We start from the raw sequence: 22,912 nt of genomic DNA, 5'->3' as shown, positions 1-22,912 counted from the left end.
AATTGTATATACACCTATATATAGAATCCATATACACTCGCTGATTAGATGGTGATAAACGCGGTTGGTGACGGCATGCTGATAACGTTGTAAATATTAAATAACGTATTTGCCGACCGCATTAAGGAAGTTCAAAATAAACACTCAACGGTGTCTCGACTTTAAGGTGCTACTGTGCAAGATCTGAAGTACCATTGATAATTTTTTTAAATCCGCAAAGTTTAAGCTCCAGGAAACAAATCACATATTCATCACAACTGATTATTTTTCTCCTGTACCTGATTTTCATCAATTGGATACGAAAGAATTCAGATCGAAGCAGGACAGAACGTTTGCAAGAATTTGTCGATAAATTTACGATAAAAATTCAATTCGCAATTAGCTTGCGGACTTCTGTTCCGTCGGTAAGTAAGGTAGGAAACCGGCGGGAAAATTTGAAACAAAAAATAGGCGGAAAAATTCAAAACACAATTGATGGAGCGGCGGGATTGAATCGACAAACTGCAAACAAGCCGATAATTAAAAAAAGAATTTTGATTCCCTCGTGGGATACTCTCTCGTAGAAGAAGGGGTATCAGGAAAGATCCTTGCTGCGGTTGTTCGGCTATTACCTGCAGGCAGGCGAGTCTCAGGTCGGGTATCTTCCCGAAGTCGAGGTTCTCGACGGCGCGTTAGGAAGCGCGTGTGCGTGAGGCGACTCAGCTGTTGATTTATCGGTGTATTGTGCGAAGGTGAACACACAGCGTGGCTCCGCCAAACGAGAGTTGGAGGAAGGTGACGTTCAGTTTCGTTCCGGGGGGCGCAGAGTCCATCCGAGATCCAGAACCGCGCTGAACTGGTTCGAGTAGCGAGGTGTGAGGCAGGAGACGTGCGCAGTCGCGTGCCAAAAGAGATCAGTGGGAGGGAAGCGATCTTTGCGATCAGCTGGAGCACCTCGCAAAAATGTTCTTTCTGCAACGTTCTGTTTTGTGAGTATAACATTATTCGATATTAACAAAATTCAAAAATTTTATTCAAATTGCGAAATCCGCCGGTCTCTCATCCTCCGTTTTAGAGTCGTTCTATAACTCGCCGCGCATCGTTGCGCTTCTTTCAACTCTCCGTCACACGTTGTATTCGCGTTTACGCGAAAAACGCTGCATCGAACATACCGAAAATACCTTCCCGGCGAGTCCCTCTTCCCGATCGATACGAGGCAGCCCCCCGTTTCGCTCTCGGCTCGTTCATCCGTTCGCTTCTTCGCAGGTGTTTTTAGAGCCGGACCTGAGTTATTTGCGGTCTAGATTTGTTTCTCGTACGTAATGAAAAAACCAACGCGATTTTCTCAGCCTGAGGGAAAATTTCTGACCCACTGTCACTTCTCCTGTCAAATTGTAACTTCTCTCTTGTTCGCGTTTGACGTTCACCCTTTTTCAACGGTCCTCCTCCGCCTGAACTGTGAACGTTGCTCGATTCTTCGACGTGGATCGATTCATCGTTTTCTTAGTATTCATGTATGTACTCTGTATAGTCAACGAACGGGTTGAAAGGAATTCGTTTTACCGACTGATTTCATCGATCTTTTACACACTAACGCGAAGTGGTTTGCACCTCACATTTTTCAAGACATCCGATACGTTGATCGACCGAAAAATCGATCGTTTGGCATATATTTTCAGGTCGACATTCCGTCGGTTTTAATCTCGAAATGCCAATTCTACAAATAGCCACGAATCCAGGGTCGAAAAACGTACGAGGATAACTTTGTTCGCTATTTATTTCAATGCAGTTGAGGTATTTGCCGATTTCGAGTCTAGCGAAATGTCATCCGATGCTTTCGACGAGAATAGCTCGACTCGTTTACAATTGGAATAATTTATCGCCGTCAACGAATTACTCGTTTTAAATATCCGAAGAGGAACAACTTTTCGACAGATCTCTATACCTTGAGTTGAATAACACTCGCGTATTTGCGAATCGCGTTTGGTACTAAAGCGAAATTAACAATCACTGTTATATGTGCGATATATTTCTACCTCTGTATTACTGACGATTGAGAAATCGATTAATCCGTCAAGCGTTTCCTCTGAAACTGTAATTGGTGAACGAATACCGATCGGCAAATGAACAAACGTATCAATCCGCATATTTCACCGTTCGTCTACAAAAAGAGATAAAATTACCAAGGTTAAAAAACAGCAGGTACCTACACCGGTGTATAATTATCATCGTCGTTATTGTCACACTTCTGAATTCTCCAAGTTCCGCGATGCAATTGGAGCAGTTGGCACAGACGGCGGCCAACTGCAGGTTTCGGATTGTGAAATACCGAGGCATCGCGAATAGTTTAATGAGATAAAACCTTTTCAAACTTGTGAACGTCCTATGGGATCATCACAGCGATCGCAGGGATTATGATACATGTGTTCGAAAGGGACTAAGTACGTCGAAGGTCTAATAAACAGAACGAGTTGAAAATTAGCGACATTTTAAAAAGCGTGTATGACGAATTGGTTAAATTAATCAACGTACATGGACACTCACCGAAGAAGCAACAGACCGCTGTATGATTTCCATTACGTCACTGTTTACCTCAGTTTTTCAGTTTTTATTATATTCAAGCATTGAACACTGCTTGAAGATGAATGGGACCCATAGTTTAACAGGAAAAGAGAAAAGACCGTTCGAAACATCTCCAGCGACATGAATGGTGACAATCAGTGAAACAACAGCTCAGCATTTTTACGGAAATTAATACAAGCAAATTCGAATAACACAAGCTTAGATATCAACGATTTCAGAAAAAGTATTGTAATTAGATTGTTAAAAATGAACGGACTCTGATGTTTCTTATCCAATTCCAATGTTTTTGGGCTTATTTCTGTCATTGATCAGGTCCCCATAAATTGTTTCAACTGTCTTTGTACCACACTTACACAAATCTATTTGTATCCAGTATGGAGGTAACTATTCATAGTGAAAATTTCAAGCAAACTCTGCAGATATCTATAGTGAACAAAATTAGTCTAAAAAACAAGTTTTTTACAATTCGAATTCAGTACTTCGGGTGTTCTTCTGTTTAAGTAATGTTAATCGGAAAATGGGTAGCTACATTTCAGAATAACTCAAGTAAAAAATCCAAGATCAACCTGTTATTATAATAATCGTTTGTTTCCTGGATTCTGTTCTCTAAATTTCCTTTGGGGCATAAAATTCACCGTCAATTCTGCCGTATATATTTCGCGGACGGAAATATTCAGCTCTGTCCTCCTGGTGAAGTATTCATGTCAGTAAATTCGGACCCATAACTTACCTACTTTTCTCCCAGCCTCCTCATCAAATAGAAAATACTTCCACGAACAGTTTTTGTACTATACGACCCTGCCCACAGACTATGTGGGTTACAGTTACGAATTAGCCGCTGGAAATCGATAAAACATGACCCAGTGGTCTGGTAATACCACTTTAAGAGCCCTCGGTCCGTGATTGTCCAGCAAAAAGGATACCAAAGTAAACTGAAAAATCGTTGTTGAATTATAGTCCTAGTTGTAAAAACAAGACAAGAAAAAAAAAAAAAAGAAAAACATCACTATAAATTCGAAAACCCCGTCATTGTAATGCATTAAAGAAAGTGATCCTTGAATGGTTTTGTAAAAATCAATGTTTTCCTTCCAAACCTTCTAGTCAACCTGCAAATGAAATTCGCCCTGGATTTTTAAAAGAAATCTGTGAATCCTTTTGTTCTTTTTATCATTATGTAGATTGAAATTTTGTTTTAAATTCACACCGAATTATAGAAACCATGATAAATTGCACGGGGTGGGATGCTAAACATCTTCAAATTAGTTTATACCGCAGTTGTTCAAAGCCAACAAAAAACTATAAACTCACGATTGTCCGTTATATTTACAATCGACTAAAATCTGTCTGTCTTTTATCCGATAAACGCGTCGCCTAAATACATAAAAACTGTGTTTTTATTGTGCTATTAAATTTCCTCAAAATATCTCATGATATGTTTAGACCCGTGCGAACTTTCCGAAACTCTATTATCGTTGTTTTCTTCCTGTCAATTAGTCTCCATTGTCTAGAAGCGAGCAGTAAAAATGCAATCAATACTCAATTCGTAATTTATTATAATCTGATTGCAGATATAATGTGCCGATTCTTTTTATTAATCGCTCCCCGCGTTTTGCAAATATTTTGTCGGCTTATCAAACAGAGATAATACTTGTTCGTTTAATACGTGTGTGATGCATCGTCATAATGTACAACAAATTTTTGTACGTAAGGCGAAAACTGATGATATATCCGCTGGCATTGATCCGCGAGCATGGTGCGAATTAACGATACCCTTGTATTCACTCGTACTACACACGTGTAGCACACCTATTACGTCAGATACGTTCGTGCTGAATGAGGAAATTGTTCTATACTCAAGGACAAAGCTCGATAATCGCAAGGGATCCGCGCATGGATAGAATATACGATCGTTCCACGCAATATAAACTCTGATACCTGTCCAATTGAACCTGTGCGACCAATTTGAAAGGTTACACACTGAGAGAAATTTTTAGTTCCGGTTACCGCTCAGTCCTTAACTATTTTCATTTTTTACCACAATCGAAAAATATAGTTCTAGGTACTAAATGAAAATTAGTTTTGCAGCTATTACCAGAAAGTCTAGTATCCGTTACTATTCTTTCACATTACGATCACTGTTGCTATATTTTCTTGTAACTGTTGCGAAAATCTAACGCTCGTGCAACAATAAATTGACGTTAAAGCCTTGTTTAACTAAAAAAGTATAGTAAACCGAAGAAACTGATTTTAAAAGGATCGGCAATAGCGCAAAATAGTTACGCGTACCTCGTTTTTCGTAATCCCAACAATATTCAAACAGTTTTTTTAACGATACCTGTGTTACTGAATTTTTCTAGTTACTGTAAGAAATGAAATTTTTGTCAGTGCAAGTTAATAATTTATTGTCAGAACAATTTTATCGAGAAACCGAATAGAACCGAAGTCCAATAACTTTGACCGAAGCTGCTCAAATTAAATGTTATAAAACCCAACCTTTCCAATATTGAAAAAGACAATTGAACCTTGGGAATTTTGACTAACACAAAATCAATTAAAAAATCAAAATCACTGTGGAATGATTGCATTATCGTATAAGTCAACTATGGTGAAGTCTTTGTTCCAGTTCCGGAATTGGGAAAAAAAATTACGCAGACTAACACAACTTAATCAGGTTGTATTTTGTTTCTTTTTTTTTTACGGATTTTGCTCGCAATCGAATTTTTGCACATTTTTACATTAGAAAATTAGCGCGGATGACGTCATATTCAGGTAGTTTTCATTTTTCTGTAATTGATTGAATTTTTGTTACTTGATAGAACAAAGCAGAAACGTGACCTGTTTATTTTTTGCTTCTATGGTTAATTGTACGCATATAAAATTTGTTCGTGCGAAAACGCGATCGGGTGAACACGCCCATTCAAGCAAGACTCAAAAATCTAGCGGCAGCTGACAAAGGTCAGAAAAAAATCCACGCTATTCACCCAAAACCGGTTAATTGAGTTTCATGTCCTTGTAGGCGTTGGTCCGTGCGAAACGCGTCGCTAATAGACGCCAAATTGTAGACGCCGACAATTTAGCGAGTCACTCGAATCCAGAGTTGGAGGAAAGAAACATTTTTCAAAGAGAAACCTAACAGCAGTAATGCTGATGATTGAAATCCTTGAAACAGATTTTTCTCGATTTCCGAAAATCTTTCAGATATTTCCCTGTTCTGTTATTTGTTTTAACGCACTTTGTCAAGCGATTTTTAAAGAAGAACGAAAAACACTTATCGCGATTAGATCAGTTTCGCTAGCTGACGTGGAGTATACAACATTTTTGAGATATCAAATTATTCGCGCTGACGGGTAAAGTGATCCTTCAAATTTCTTCACTTGTGACATATAACAGGCATGCTACTATGCGATAATTCTGTTTTGACTGTACCGTCTCAAATCTCGTCTGACATGCCGGCTAGACAAGCTGAGTACCTAAATATACCCAGCAAAATGCTAGCACAGTTGCTTTTGCCTTATCGGAAATAATGAACATGCGATACCGCATCGCTGTAATTGCTTACCGAACAGTAATCGAGACTTTTCTGTATATCGAGGTGAAAACACACGTTCAAGGTTAATCGGTTGGATCTGAGATAAATGATCAGGCTACGAAACTCACGGGATAGGGTGATAATTCAAAGTGAAAACAGCTGACGACGATTCAACGTCTTCGTAGTTTTTTTCATTCATCTTTTATAGCTTGCATAATTTATTATTAAAAATGGACGGAGGAAGTTCTCAGAGTATAGAGTGAATTTCGAAATTGAGAACTAGATATCTGTAGACCTCGTCGTTGTCCGTTGATTCGACCAATGGTCGGTCTTATTTTCAAAAAGTAAATCACGAAACGACCGTGATGATGAAAATTGTATGAATGTACAACGTCAAGAATTTGGTACTGGACCTTTAACGATTTTGGCAGCGTTATTATTTAGCTTCTTTTTGAAGAAATAACAAAACCAGAACGGTATAATGTACTCCGTCAGAATATGACAGGTGTAAATAATCTTAAAGTGATCGTTGCTTGTTTAAAAACAAAATAAAATCAAAGTTTTATGGATGCTAGAACGGATTGGAAATCGTTAATAAAGTCGCACGGATCTGCGAATCTTGCGGTAAACCGGAATGCCATTGGAAACAGAAATTTGCCATGAAAATTGAGTGAAATCAATTACGATGTACTGGAATCTCTTGAGCTTTTCAAATCACCGAACAATCTCCAGCGAGAAGAATGCTTACAATTTATGTAGTTTCATGACTGTCACTTCGTAGTCAACAAATTCCGATCTAGTTTTTCCCTCAAGGTAAATAGGAGAGGAGAAATTCATCGGATTAAAACGAGAAAGAAACTTTTACTCTCCTTCGACTTCTGTCATCGTCGCCAGAAAATTTCGAAAAAAATGTGTATCCTTGAAACAACGGTTTAAATATTGTTGTAATTCGAAAAAAATATAGCGTAAATTATTACATGTAAATCGTAACTATTTAACTTGATTATACAGTCGTTGATGCTAAATTTTTTCATCATTGCGAGGTAGCATTTGTAAAATAAAAAAAATTCAAATCGTCAAAAAGCTTTTGCAGCTGAGCTTTAGCTCGGTCAGCTTGGCTGGGAGCCATGCAGAAACAATAATAGTTTCTCTCTTGCCCTCGAGCCCTGCATTGGCGAAGCTCAAAACTCTGTTGCACAAATTTTATCGCGACTATAAACCAGAAAATTGCGTCAACGTTGTAACGACCCAAGTCGGTGTTACACCTGATGGATATGCTTAGCCGTGAATCACGGGAGAAATCTCTGTCCCCTGTTAGGTGTCAAGGTGTTAACGGTAATCTGTCGATGATCTTCGTTGCGACGATCGATGATCGATACGATCGTCAGCCTCGCCTCCGTTTTATCAGCGTTAACGAAGCTACTTCAAATTGAGCTGCGAACAAATCTATTCGAAATTTTTAATAATTTTGTACAAAATTCAGACCAAAGTTTTTGTAAATTTGTAACTACAGGCAGATTCGTTTTTATATTCACTTATTTCTTATTCTTTATTTCATGTTTTACATTTGCGGTATAATGACGGTAAGGCGTAACCAGCATGATGAGTCAACAATGACTGACAAAAGAAAAAAATACGTTATATTTATATACAAAATCATTACGCAATAACCGTCCTGGGACATTATCTTTATTATTTTTCTTTGTTTTATGCAATGTCTGCGAAATTTTGTGGTTCTTTATACTTGTTTCAAGTTTACCAACGGCAAATATCACCGAATACTAACCGTTATTATCGATGGTAGGGTTTTTGTTAACTCTGACAATATTATGCTATAACAATAACACGCAGTAGCAAAAATGGGTCAATAAACGAAACGACCGAGAATTATAAATACGTACACCTATAACTGCACGTTAGGATAAAGATGGCAAAATTCCAACAAGGCCGCTAACTTCGCGCGAGTTAAATATCTCACTCATATTATATTGTTTAATTACCAACACTGTGCGTACAATGTGATACACATATATACATATAATATATTTTTATCTAACGTACCATCGTCGTGGCGAGTAGGTTAGATTACGTCCTCGTTTCTGATTATCCACTGGACGTTGATACGTCGTGCACTACATATGTGATAACCACAGTCCTTAGAAGAAGGAAAAAACGAGAGATACGAATCGACGGAAAAAGCACTCACTTTCGTTTTCCAGGCTCGCGATTATCGGCGTGTATTATTATAATAGATATTAATCATACGTCCATTTAATTAATGATTCCATTGAAAATTGATAGCTTATCACAAATCTTTCACCTTCCATCGGCAAAGTATGAGAAATTTGTCAAGACAACGAATGAAACTAGGCATTAATTGAAAAAAATACTTTTTCACCCGTTTGAATGATGGAAGTAAATTTTATTTTTCCAACCGGATGGTCGGTCGACGGGAGTGTAGGTCGTTTGTATCTACTCGCCGACCTTATACCTCTTCGCCCGAGCATTTATAAATAGAATATTTCGACCACTGATCGTGATCTTGCATTTTGTTCCAGATTTTTTTATTTCGCGCTTTACGAAGTTATCTTGTGTATTCGATTTTGCTACCTACCAGGTTTTAAATTTTAAAATAGAATTCCAAGGAGCGTAGATGGATTTGATGCAATCGTATTGGAATAGAAGAAAAATAAAGTATAGAGTAAAGAAAGTGAAAAATATACAATTTTTTCAACAATTAGATATTACAATCAAGTATATTTTTTCGCCACTTCCTTGTAGTAGGCAATGAAAAACAAATCAATGCTTCTTCGATCTTCAACTTGATATCGATCACGTATTTTGGCAACAGAATTTAATACGGAATTGAGATAAGATGAATTTGCTTTTAAATAAACTGAAATGCAATTTCATACGGAATAATCCGTTGCAACAAGCCAATCACCTGTCTAAATATATTCACACTGAGAAAAATTTCATTTCTTACATTAACTAGAAAAATTGAGTAAAATAGATATCGTTAAAAAAACTATTTGAATATTGTTAGAATTACGAAAAACGAGGTACGCGTAACCATTTTGCGCTATCGTCGATCCTTTTTTGGTAATTGCAACGCAAAATTAGTTTGTTCGGTTTACTCTACTTTTTTTAGTTAAGCAAGGCTTTAACGTCAATTTATTGTTGCACAAGCATTAAATTTTCGCAACAGTTACAAGAAAATATAGTAACAGTGATCGTAGTGAGAAAGGATAGTAACGGATACTAGACTTTCCGGTAACAGCTGAAAAACTAATTTTCATTTTCTACCTAGAACTATATTTTTCGATTGTCGTAAAAAATGAAAATAGTCAAGGACTGAGCGAATACCGGAACTAAAAAATTTCTCTCAGTGCACGGTTAAAATTAGATAATCGCAAAGATATACATATATTCCTTTGCTAAAGAAATCGCAAAAAATGGGATATGATCTCTAAAGATTGTTAACCAAACATTTTCATACGTGAGTCATTATTTTATTCTTCCTCTTTTTACACGTGTGAATTTATTTGAAAACCATTTATACGTTAAATATAACTTGAAAAGCGTTTTTTTTTTTTTTTTTTAAACCTCAAGGCATAGTAACATGTTGTTCAAACGTACCTCACTGACACCTGTTACATTTGTTGAGGCTTCTCATTCAGAGTACCGCGTAATTTTTCGTTGCTCAATTCAAGTAAGATAAGCAGCGGATTTTTTCTGTTGTGAAAAAATTCGAATGTCGACTAGCTAAGTCAAACTTCCATCATCACCGTTGACACATGCTTGATAGCGAGCCAAGAGTTGAGACACGTGTTAGTTTCCTTGTATATGTACATTTTGCAGAAATACGTAGATATGGTAAAAAAAAAATTTTTTTCGAGATTTTCGTTAAAATATTTCCACCGTTTATCCTGGAATTAACTGCAATAACTTCACTCTCGTTTATAATAGCAATTCGCTTAATTGCCGGAAGCTATTCGTTTGTTATTCATTATGTTTTGTCATCATTACGCTACGCGTATCACGTGATACGTGTATGATATATGACGACGTTTCAGAGTTTCGCGTTAAATTGTATACGTAACCAAATATTAAACACAAATTGCTGTTTTGTCGTGTTAACTTGCTGTTCTTGTCGCACGTTTTAATTCGATCACCACACGTCGATGATTCGGGATTTTGATAGTTTGGCTTGGTGACAAAATTTTTCTTTAAATATAATTCGACGTGCATCAAACAATTTTTTATCGTTTGTTACATGTATTGTAGGTAAATACTTGAGCGAACTCTTAGATTTGTGAGTTTCATTTTATCCCCAAGTACAAAAAAACAAGAAAGAACGATCACACGACGTTGTTAAACAATTAATACATCAATCTTCCTGTCATTCGGACAATCGTCGTTCAAAGCGATATTTAAAAAGTAAGGTATTTATTTTGTATTAACTATTCTTCATTCGTTTCTTCTCGTCGATTTTTCAACGAATCTACCGAGTTCAGTGAACTCGTACCAGGTTTCGATTCACATCTGAAACGCTCGCCAAAAAACGCTCCACGTGACATCAAAGGCGTCGAAAAAATGTTTTCAAATCACTTCGTTTCATATTTGTCTTCCAAACTTTTTCACTGTTGCAGGTACTGGAAAATACCCTAAAGAATTAACGAATGAGCTTTCATATTGCGTCAATATTATTAACGGAATATTGCGATCCCCCGGATATACTCGGGTCTGCAATTTGATAATCGACATTTTTTATTTAGTACCAGGCTTGTGGCAGAGACTGTTTTTATTGTCTTAATTAATTAGTCGAGGTGAAATAACCTTTCGATTTTTTCCACGCTAGCCAATTCAAATCAAACGATCAATATTTTACTTATACTTACTTACTACGTCAAGCGTCTGTATATTGTTCTGAGTATATACACGAAGCAACATGTATTTACATATGTACTTAACGCACTTGTCAGATATCCGTAACAATGATTTGAAGAGGTTTAAAAAAATCAATACAACATGTCCTCAACTAGGAATACCGATTAATCTATGAATACTGTATCAACTTCAAAGAATTTTATTTTCTTTCAACGGCAAATTGCGGTATAATAATAAGTAGACTAGCAGCACCTAACGAACGCTGCATGATTGCCAGTCCGCAGTCTGTAATCTATAGAGTACCACGAGGATTGAAAGAATTTCTTACACACGCAAGAAAAATTAGCGTGAAATTGGCAATTTGCGTCGGCAGGAAGAAAACATTCTGCATGCATATTTGCAGTGTGTACAACGTAAGCAATACGGCTAAGAATATAACGATAAAAAATAAAAAAAACGTACGATCCCGGCACGTGGATTCTCGATTGATAAATTTATAATCTTAGCTGTTATTGTTTATGTGCACAATTTTTTTCTACAAATTTTTTGATCACACTTATTAACGACAAGACTTAACGTCAAATTCTTTTTTTTCTTTTCTTCCCGTCATTAGCAGCAGGCGATTTTTAACGAACGATTTTTTATTACCCCGCAGCATTTCTCGGTGTAAACATAGAAAACACATTTCATCCGACAAATTCGGAGGAGAAAAAACGTTGAAAGATTAACCCTTAACAGTCATCGGGGGTTGAATCAACCCCAGCCGGTTTTTGGACCTGCGATACCTTCCAGAATTTTTTTTTTTTTCTTTTCAATCGAATATTCAAATTTCCGCATGATTTTTTGTAAAACAAAGTCATCTTTCCGAATTTTTTTTACGACATTTGTTTTTGTACTAAAAATGACACGACTTGAAAATAATCGGCATGGCCTTACACACAAGGGTTGAAAATGCATTGCACTTTTTTTTTTTTTAGTTTTTTTTCTTTCAATTTTTCAAGTATTTATCACTTCAAAGTGAGCGGGGTTGATTTCACCCCCAATGACTATTACGTCACGATCTGGAGGTGTGACTGACGGGGGATAAATTTAGTAAGGGATGACGCGACGTAGATGCGAATTGTGAAATTTCATCGAACATGACGTAAATTTGATAGCAATTATCCCCCCCCCCCCCCTGTGAAAAATTGCCACGCACTTGTTTACGGCGACGAGTTGATTATAGAGGATAATTTTCGTTATTCATTCTTTCAGACCCTCCTATGGCAGGGGTGGAATGGGCGCTTGGGCGCGCGCACTTCCACCTTCGCACCCTGCCGTCAAGGACATTCAGCACAGAGAGATTCACGAGGTCTCGGGAGACGTAGTACCAATCAACATGGTGAAGGGTATAGGTCATCTCCGAGATCCCAGATTGAACAAGGTACACACATTGAGGTTTCGCCGTCAAGGTTCGAGTCTAAAAGGCAACGCCGATCGTTCGAAAAGACTTTGAAAACTTTTTTTTTCTCGAATTTCATTTTCCGGAAACACAAGGTTCCTTTGAAATTCTTTGCGATTCAATGAAATCCCACGAGTCGAACGCGATTCGTCAAACTTGTGCAATTCGTTTTCGAAAAAGGAACTTCCATCTTTTAATCAACAACTCGTTTACAAGTGCTTGCATGGTGTGACTTAATCGTTTCTGCGAACGCTATTTCAGGGGTTGGCCTTCACGTTGAAGGAAAGAATCGCCCTTGGTATCCACGGTCTCCAGCCTCCAAGATTCAAAACTCAAGAAGAACAGCTTGCCCTGTGTAAGGCGTCGGTGATGAAGTACACCGAGGATTTGAACCGGTATCTTTACTTGGTCGAGCTCCAGGTAATTCAAAGTTTCGGTTCACGGTGTACGTATATGTATATCGATCATTCGTCAGATTAATTTTGCGAAATTCACCGTCGTCAAAACCAGGAGAGAAACGAAAGGCTCTTCTTTCGTCTTCTCAGCGAAAACATCGAGCAGATGATGCCCATAGTCTACACACCAACCGTGGGACTTGCCTGTCAGAAATTCGGTGTAATTTACCGAAGACCCCGAGGTCTCTTCATCACTTGCCACGACAAGGGTCACATATACGAGATTCTCAACAACTGGTTAGTAACGCACTTTTATTCGTCCACGACGTTGCTTTTTCACCCCTTTCATCAAACGTTCAAGCACCGGATTCAAGAATCTGATCGATTATTCGGAGAGAAGTTGAGGAGGATTATGTAAGAAGAGAGATTGTCCCAGCCAATAGTTGTCAATTCTTTTACCTTGTTTCGTGAATAATTTTTATCACTAACGCGCATGAAAAGTGGGACTTTGCGTAGCAGTTTAGAGGGAGGAAAATGATCGATTTCATCTCAGTGTTGTAAAGATAGGTTCGCTCGTGCGAACTCTACGATTCATTTACTTTCAGCCCATGGGAGTTCGTTTTCGTCCCTAGGGAGAAAAAATTGCCCAGTCGCGTCCCACAAAACTGCCACGCAAACCACTCGACCACTTTTCATTCACTGAGAGAAATTTTTATTTCCGGTTACCGCTCAGTCCTATTATTCTCATTTTTTACCACAATCGAAAAATATAGTTTTAGGTACAAAATGTAACTGTTACCAGAGGGTCTAGTACTGTTACTATATTTTCTTGCAAGTTGCGAAAATTAAATGCTTGTGCAACAATAAATTGACGTTAAAGCCTTACTTAACTAAAAAAATAGAGTAAACCTCACAAACTGATTTTGCGTTGCAATTACCAAAAAATGATCGACAAAAGCGCAAAATTTTTACGCGTACCTCGTTTTTCGTAATTCCAACAATATTCAAACAGTTTTTTTTAACGATACCTGTTTTACTCAATTTTGCTAGTTACTGTAACAAATGAAATTTTTCTCAGTGTCCGTTTGTTATAAAAACTGTCGTGGGTGACTTGTGCGAAAAGTTGCGATACACTTTTTCATTCCACCTTTTCCTTCAGGCCGGAGCAAGCCGTTCGGGCGATATGCGTGACTGACGGTGAGCGAATTCTGGGATTGGGTGATTTGGGTGCTTGCGGGATGGGAATTCCCGTAGGAAAATTGGCTCTGTACACGGCGTTGGCCGGCATAAAGCCACACCAATGCTTACCGATCACAATCGACGTCGGGACAAACAACGAACAGCTTAGAAATGATCCGCACTATATCGGTCTCAACAAGCCCAGATCACAAGGCGCCGAGTACGACGAACTGATCGATGAATTCATGGCTGCATGCGTCAAGAAATACGGACAAAATGTCCTCATCCAGGTCAGTAATAACTGTCACGGCTAAGGTATAGTTTGGCATAAAATTTTTATCAACTTCCAAGGCACGGGTGGATTTCGATCGTTCGAACACTGAACAGAAACCGAATCAACTCGTTTTACGACCTAGATACGGTATTGTTCCGTGATTTTAATGACGCATTGGCGGGACTGTCTGAACAACAAGAAAAAGTTGGGAAAATAGAAATAATCGTGTCGAAAATCTCCATATATTTTATCAAACAACATCGCTACTGTGTAACGGAAATGAATCTGAACGAATTATAATAACACCATTTCAAGTTATCAACAATTTGAGAGGAGGTTTTATTCGGAACGTTCGAAATGATTGAACTCTGGTGTTTTTATTTCATTCTAATGACGATAGAAGTGTTGTTTCATTCGTTTTCACGATCATTGGCATAAATGACATTGCTGGAGATCTTTACAATTTTCTTTTTTTTCAACTTTTTATTCAGACAGCCCAGACGATTTATTCTGAAATAAACATTGAGAATTCTAAATCCTCACAAATTGGTTCGTTAACTTGCATTTTTGGACATAAAAATAGAGTCGAACGGTCAAATAGTGCGAAATTAGGTAGTCCTATAGTAAGAGAATATTTCAAACTTCGTCTCTTAGTAATTTAATTCGCCTTGCGCGAGCTTTGAATTCGAAAACGAATTAGTATCTGTATCGTCGACAATCAGGTTTTGACCAAAAATGCTGCAAAATTATCGACCCTATAGGTAATTTAGTAGCAATCATGTGTATTATTATTTCTCAATGAATATCTCCGACGTTTGACAATGATGTTTAATTTCAGTTTGAAGATTTTGGAAACCACAATGCCTTCCGTTTTCTGGACAAGTACAGGGATAAGTACTGTACATTCAACGATGACATTCAGGGAACCGCCGCAGTCGCGGTTGCTGGTATTCTCGCATCGAAAAGAATCACCAAACGGAAAATTCGTGATAATAAATTCGTTTTCTTGGGTGCTGGCGAGGTGGGTTTCCGGGTTAATTTTTCCTCCTTATAAACCGTTGTCTTCGTACAACGCGTTTGCGAACAATAAATACCGAAACCATATGGAATATATTAGACCAATGAACGTGTTTCTTTTAAAAATTCTAGACAAATTATTTTCAACCAAACCGATTGATCCTCGGTAGAGACTATATTACGTTTTGCGCAAGCTTCTGTCTTTTTAAAGATCTTCACAATTTTTTAGTGACTTGGTATTAAAATTTTCACATTTACTTCAAAGAATTAGCTTCGAGATGCTTGTTATTCTGTTCAAAATTTTTACCACTTGTATTATATACCAAAGCTGTGAAATGTTCTGAAAGAACAATCTCTGATTCGTGATTTGTGATGAATTACACCAGGCAGCCATCGGAATCGCGGATCTCTGCGTTAAGGCGATGGAAGCTGACGGATGTACCCAAGAAGAAGCGAGAGCCAACATCTGGATGATGGATATCGACGGTCTCCTGGTGAAGAATCGGCCCGTGGGAAACCTGGACGGTCACAAAGCCTGGTACGCTAAGGATCACGCGGTCATGAAGTCCTTGCTGGAGGTTGTCAAGGAGATCAAGCCGACGGTGCTTATCGGTAAGGATTTTCGGGCCCTTTGACAGACAGGAAAACCTCTTTAAAGTCAAAATCGTTTCGCTCTCTTCACAGGCGCGTCGGCAGCTGCCGGTGCTTTTACGCCGGAAGTGCTTCAAGAAATGGCCAAGAACAACGAAAGACCCCTCATATTTGCGCTGAGCAATCCGACGAGCAAAGCCGAGTGCACCGCTCAACAAGCTTACGAAAACACGGAGGTGGGTTGTATTCCGATGCGGGAAAAAGTCTCTGTATAAAAGTCCATTGCAGAATTCTCGAATCAAGTATCGTGAACAAAGTTCTGAGAAATCCGTTATTCAACTCGAATCGACGAAGCTTGGCGATTATTTGTAGTTTTTGAATTGAAGAATGCTACAAACTTGCACGACTTTCACTACAAATGTGTAATTTTCTCTAATCAACTTGATCCGTTTATCCAACAATTTCCGAGTTTACTGGGACGAAAAATTATAAACTCTTGTGATAAAGTAACTCGGGTGGAGCTTGGAAGTTAAAATGGCCAAACATCGAATTCTCGAAGAGTCACGATATCGAATTTTTAATGAGTCCAAAGTTGAAAAAAGAATCGTAATGTAGAAGGGTGACAAAGTAGAAATTCAAAATATCCAATTGTTATTTTCTGTAGTTTTTCTTGTTTCTTCATTTATTCCGAAGACTTTATAATTTGGCCAAAATATTATAGAACAAAAAAATAGGACACAGTTGTAACCCTTCTATTTTATGAGCATTCTACTTTTTCATCGATACCGAAAAACTTGGGTACTGATTCTGCAGAATTAAGTGATTCTCGGATTGCGATTGATTTCGAAAGGATCCTGATTCACGTAACTCTCCAAACTTGTTAACGTCAGAAAAGAATTTCAAAATTTCACGTCAAGTTTTAAGGAAAAATAAGATCTCCTGATCTCCTACTAAAATAGTCCATGAATCGTTAGCTTGTGATAAGCGTTTGTCTAACGTGCAAATTCGTTGCTGGGGAGTGAAAATGTATGAGAATTAAATCGTATCACGGCACATGCTATTTTCGTACCGCATACGAACGAGGTGATAATTTCTCGTTTTGCACCTTTCGACACAGTCGAACCTTCGCAATTGTAATACATTATTAGGATAGTTTGATTTGTTCGGGGAACAGAATTTTCATAAGCTGACTGACAGATGGTACGATTAATGAGAAGTGTCTATTTGTAGTTACTACATAGTCATAAGTATAAAATTCTCCGTACAACGTGAAAACGAGTATAGTAAATATTATCAAAAATCGTGACTGTTGCAGTGATTCGGTAATGGTACGACAAAAATTAAAGAATATAAAGGCCTGGTTTGACTAAAAAAAAAAAAAAACAAACAGACCATCGATGACTGCAATTACACTAACCGGTTATTTATGTCACATTTTTTAATAGTTTTAACTCTACTTGTTAGATTATAAGCTTCAAGTACTCTATGATGCTGTTCGCATTCGAAGAAGAGCAGTGAAATTGTTCAACTACCTCTTTTTCAGGGTCGTTGTGTATTCTCGTCAGGATCGCCGTTCGGGGAAGTGAACTACAACGGAAAAATCTACAAGCCGGGACAAGGGAACAACGCTTATATATTCCCAGGTGTAGCTTTGGGTGTGATAGCTACGGGTTGTCACCACATAACCGAGGAGCTGTTCCTCATTTCCGCCCAGGTGGTAGCAGACCACGTTAAAGACGAGGATTTGGAACTGGGAAGTCTGTATCCGCCGTTGAGCTGCATCAAGGAGTGTTCGATCATAATTGCGATAAAGATTGCCGAATACGCTTACAAAAAGGGTCAGTAATCGGTTGGTCGACGATTCGTCGTTTTTAAGGAGATTTATTGGTCAGAAATTGACAATTTTTGTTAATCTGAATACGAGGCGGTCGTAATTATCACATCCGTAAGGTACTAACAATAAGACATTTCTTTTAAAATGCCAAAAATAGGGAACTACTAGAGTTATGAACAAAAGTTCAGTTATCGATGCTTCGTTTCAAATTGCTTCACAATTGTCGAAATTCCAGTAGATTCGTTCTATAATTCTATTTCACACCCCGATGGCTCGTTTCATTCGTAAGATTACTTTTCCACAAAGTCATTGAAACAGATTTTCTTTTCACTCATCACTTCTTCGTTCAATATTGCCGTTTGCTGATCAGCGATCACGATCAATATCGGTGCAATATTGTAAAATTGAATATTTAACGATGATAGAGCAAAGTGTTTCAGTGAACTTAAAGAAAAATATTCTTCCGACATAAAGCAATTCATCGTATCGTGAAACCGAACGAATCTAACAGGTTTTTTTTAACCATTTTAAAGCGATTGAAATAAAGCATCGATATCTAAGCTACTTTTATAATTCTAGTATTGCCAATTTTTGTATTTTTAAACAGATCTTCGTAGCTTACGAATAAAAAAATTTGATAAATACACAACGCACGACTATCTCGCAATGAAATGAATAAAATTTATCTATTTCCGGCCAACCAACCTACTTAATTATCAGTGAGACGCGTGAGCTTCGTTACCATTTGAGATTCATTATTCATTACAGGTGGCCTAGCCAGCGAATATCCGGAGCCGAAAGACATGCGAAATTTTATCGTTAGCAAAATGTACGATGCCTCATACGACAGTCCTCTAGCAAATATGTACGACTGGCCCGGTGATTCGGCCAAACCTCGAGTACTTCCGGAACAGTAAGTTTTTCATCCAATTTTTTCATAGACACAAATCTTTTTTTTTCTTTTTATCGTTATGGCGTACGTTGCACGTTTACAGTTCAACAACACATAGAACATTGCGCATCGTAGGTTTTACCTATATTTTTTACAGCGTAGTCTAAGAAGTATGATTCAAATTTGATGCTTTAGTATCTATTATCCAAAAATACTCCTCACTTTCATTACCAGATCTTGATCACATTCTTTATCTTTTCTGCCCGTATTTTCAATTTTCGTCATTGTTTCACACGCTCTGATACATATCGCTGCTAAAAAAATGCTTGTCAGTTCTCATTTTAATTTTGCGTGTAAGACTGCACGATTAATGGTTCCTCGAAAAGTCCTGTAGTGAAGAATTTTTAAGCAGTTTGCGTAATATTTTTAAATTCTTATTTTTGTTTTTTTCTCTATCCGCACTTTCTCTTTTTCGAATACCTTGTTCGATGGACCATGAGAAAAAGGATTTCGGCACAAAATAACAGCGGTATCTCTGCTTCCTGTTTACAAATACTTTGAGTCTCCTTTACTTCTTCTTGTACTCTTTTAAATTTGCCACTATTCTCATTATGCTTCTGTTTCACAGACAGTACAGTAACACACTAAAGATGCTTAAAGAATACTACGATCTATAGTAACGATAAATCCGCCAGAAAAACAAAAAAGAAAACTTGCCCAAACAAACAAAAAAAAAAAAAATGCAATTGAGAAAAAAAACATTTAAAAATAAATAAAGTTAAAAAAAAAAAGAAAAAAAACTCTGCTATAGCCTGACTAATCTTTTTTCAGAAAAAATACAAAAATCCATCATGATTTGAAACATCTGTAACAAAATCCGACTGCTGGACTATAGTTTAAATGACGATTATCAATATTAGCCGATTATTCGTTATACAAAGGTTGGGTTCTCATCGTATTCGATTACCCGATTATTGGCGTGCGAATAAGCGTTCCTGCATGAATCATGAATGAGATTCTATACAAACGGACCACATCCGAATGAACCGTCTACCTGCACGTTCAAAGCAAGTTTACCTCGAGGAAATTTTACCACAGTTAGTCCTAGTCATAATTTTGACAAAACTAGAATTGATGAAAAGATGATAAATGGATTTTTCGTGCTAACTTGGAACGTGATGCAATAACTAGCAACAAAAAAAGAAAAAAAAAAAAGAAAAATTCCATCAAATAACGCCAAATTCATGTGATCTTCACTTATTAATTCTAATTCACATATATTTTCATCAATCGCATCATAATTTTACGAGTATTAACGTCCATCAATAACGACTGAAGATTTTATTTTATTTCTACGTATCTTCATTTCTTACCCACTTTGACACTCGAAATCGATGACCAATCTCAAATCCTTTTCTCGCCCCCTTAATTTTCTCCCAACTTCATCCCAGCTCTAATCTTAATACATAACTTTTTTCATCCCATCCATGTATTGCTGAAAAAAGAATTAACAGTATACTAAAAAACCTCCTCGAGAGGTCGCAAAACTTTTTTATCATTTGATTAATATAGACAGAGAAGCGATCGATGCATGCTCCGCTTAATTAGCCTGGCTATCATCTATAGGTTGCAAAAATTTTCTTTTGTAAGTATTATTACAACGTCCTTTAGTTCAAATTTTCAAAATGTATAGATATGTTTATGTATTGTATATCTGTGTATGCATAATTAATAATTGACAACTTAACGGACGTGTACGTATTATTTCATATACGTATAGGTATGTACGCGACAGCATTATTTATAAAACATTTTAGTCAGCTTCAAACGAATGACCTATAATCCTTAACCCTGTGGCATTGCACGGGGAAAAAGGATAGACAAATAAGTTATATAATTATTTATTTATTTATCGCGTGACCATTTTTTCTTGCATATGGTATAATACAATACTTTCAACGAACAAAATTACACCTTAACAAACATTCGTACATCCTCTCGTCGTTTTTCTATGAAAATACTGCCACACTTACGTAGTCAAGCAATTTAAACGACATCATGTGTATAAACTTGTAGAATGATTCGCTGCAATTTTATCTGCACACGAGTATTCACTTCTTCTAAATTCAAAATTTCGTTCCTTCCTGACAGCCAGTTGATTATATCAAGCAATATCTGATTAGCCATTTGAAAGAAAACTTAAAATTTTTGCAACGCAAAAGAATCAGTCAAACTGTGACACAGTTCTCAATAACAAAACATAGCAAACGCTGTAAGCATTTTATAAGTAATCAAGGCTGTATACATACACAATACTGTTGTGTTCAATATTCGACAGATGTTAATAATTTAAAAAAATATTTTTGCATCGTTTCTGATAGCGATAAACAAACCTTCGTCACGTTTTACTTTCGTTGCGAATCACTTGGCCTATGTATCGAGTTAGAGAAATCATCGCAGTGTCTATTTTTCATAGTCATAATGCAAATTAAAGTTTTTTCGTAGTTTAGACCAACCCCGTAATAACTAACACCATGCTGTGTTCTTGTTTTTTCCCTCAACAGATTGTAAGGTGTTGGCGATTCCAAAGACCGGATGTCGTCACGTATAAACCGTGTGACTAATTTAATAAACTAAAGAGCGAAATTAATATTTTCGAAAAAAATAACTATACCCATATAGATTGTTGGTACAACGGTAGATACAATAACAATAGCTAACGAATACATAGATTATACGTACTCAAAAACACACACATATACATATATATATACATATATGTATATATCAATATGTATGTATATATTCTTGTCAAGTGTCGGGTTCGTACGAATGATCGACACGTCGATATAAGCTATCATTATTTATTGTTGATTTAGAAAAAGAAGTAACCCTTCCGCTGGTTACAATATTACTTAAAAATGCATTGCGAAAATAATTATGAAACAAAGAATTAGAAAGAAAAAAAAAACAACCACGAGCCTGGAGCCCAGTTGTATTAAAGTTGCAATCTTCGATATTTTCATGCCTCGTTGATTTCGATGCCACGTGTTAAAATATTGAGTAATATAAATTTTGTTAAGTAAATAATTTAATAAATAAATGAGGAAGGAAAAAATATCTTCGTCAACGAAAGTATAATTTTTGCATAAGGATCTGAACCGACAATTTCAAAATACCTTTATATAATATTTGTATATATATTATATATATGCATATATGTATATACATATAATATGTACAGTTGCTCTGGAGCAACTATACAGGCAGATGTGATAACATTTGTAACAGGAAAGCAAGAACGTAAACAAAATAAAGAAAGGATTGATTTTTTTTTTTTTTTTGTTTCAAATCGAAAAAAGTAAAAACAAACGTAAACCCCAGTATTATGTTGATTGGATGAGGAATAATTAGTTTAATTATCTTTAGTTGTTTTTTTTTTTTTTTCTTTTTTTTTCCAACGTGTAAAACAACAGTATTCATATACGCTATAATGATTGTAACATTATTATACGAATGACTTGTGTAAGTTAAAGTAATGCAGATATATTTTTGTCTAAAATTGTTGATTGGAAATTTATTGAAAAGCAATTTCATTGTGCTTCATTGTATATCATTGTGCGATATAAATCGCGATTGAAATAACAGTATTTTCTCTAAAACATACGCATATTGTAACAACGCAATATCGTGTTAACGTACTGTATTACATTGTAAGTATGTAACAACATTAATTTTAATTGTCGGCCGTATACTTGAAAAGCGAAGAAACAGAAAACACCAATAATTGTGAAATAAAATGCACAGAGGTTCCTCATGTCGTCTTATTACAAATGAAAAATAAATCAATTGAAATTGAAGTTATTTTACGAAAGTTGATAATAGTAATAATAATAATAATAATAATAATAATATACCTTAAAGATACTGCCGTAAACGTATTATATTTATACACAAATTTAATCGACACATTCATGTAATAAATATAATACATGTAATAATGTGTGTATCATCATAAAAAAAAAAAAAAAACAAAAAAAAAAAAAACAACTGCTATCTATCGAATCATCCGCAAGCGAGTAAACGTATATACTCAACATATATGCGTATACTGCGTTACTATCCTTATTTTTATTGAAAAAAATAAGTTATAAATTATTTAATTCCGTTTGTATATTATACACGAACATCTTACGTGATGTGATGGTGAGATAAAGAGAAAGAGAGATAAAAAGAGGGAATGGATCGTAAATTATTTTGAACGGCACCCGTAGGGTTTATGTACGTGTATTAAAAACATACGTATAA

General features: G+C 36.5%; 1 protein-coding gene and 1 long non-coding RNA gene across 3 annotated transcripts in view; one reads left to right on the top strand and one right to left on the bottom strand.

Annotated features, from left to right (window-relative positions):
* Nucleotides 1–8,626, bottom strand: part of LOC124187865 — a 64,523-nt gene extending 55,897 nt beyond the window's left edge. Inside the window, exons 1-2 of the long non-coding RNA XR_006872191.1 lie at nt 8,298–8,626; nt 8,153–8,223 (exon numbers count right to left, since the gene is read on the bottom strand). This is a non-coding gene — a long non-coding RNA (uncharacterized LOC124187865). The remainder of the gene's footprint in view (nt 1–8,152; nt 8,224–8,297) is intronic.
* LOC124187135 (NADP-dependent malic enzyme-like) lies at nt 803–22,375 on the top strand. Of its 2 annotated transcripts, none has more exons than XM_046579442.1 (11): nt 803–968; nt 12,236–12,404; nt 12,684–12,842; nt 12,933–13,114; nt 13,977–14,286; nt 15,109–15,291; nt 15,674–15,899; nt 15,972–16,114; nt 17,422–17,716; nt 18,481–18,625; nt 19,436–22,375. In XM_046579442.1, the coding sequence occupies exons 1-11, from the start codon at nt 943–945 to the stop codon at nt 19,473–19,475; spliced, it is 1,878 nt and encodes a 625-aa protein (XP_046435398.1). In that variant the 5' UTR covers nt 803–942; the 3' UTR covers nt 19,476–22,375. The 2 variants fall into 2 exon arrangements, with proteins under 2 accessions (XP_046435398.1, XP_046435486.1); XM_046579530.1 differs by having other exon boundaries at nt 804–968; nt 21,169–22,375.
* The last annotated feature ends 537 nt before the right edge of the window (nt 22,376–22,912 follow it).

This window comes from Neodiprion fabricii, chromosome 1 (genome assembly GCF_021155785.1).
Source record: "Neodiprion fabricii isolate iyNeoFabr1 chromosome 1, iyNeoFabr1.1, whole genome shotgun sequence".
Taxonomy (NCBI): Eukaryota; Metazoa; Arthropoda; class Insecta; order Hymenoptera; family Diprionidae; genus Neodiprion; species Neodiprion fabricii.
The sequence above is the reverse complement of the archived record's forward strand: the minus strand, read 5'-3'. Positions and strand labels throughout refer to the sequence as shown.

Excerpts from the sequence above, each read along its gene's own strand:
- LOC124187135 (XM_046579442.1), top strand. The coding sequence starts at position 943 with ATGTTCTTTCTGCAACGTTCTGTTTT. Across the intron at positions 969-12,235 it reads TTTCTGCAACGTTCTGTTTT|ACCCTCCTATGGCAGGGGTG; the intron begins GTGAGTATAACA and ends TCATTCTTTCAG. Across the intron at positions 12,843-12,932 it reads TTTACTTGGTCGAGCTCCAG|GAGAGAAACGAAAGGCTCTT; the intron begins GTAATTCAAAGT and ends CGTCAAAACCAG.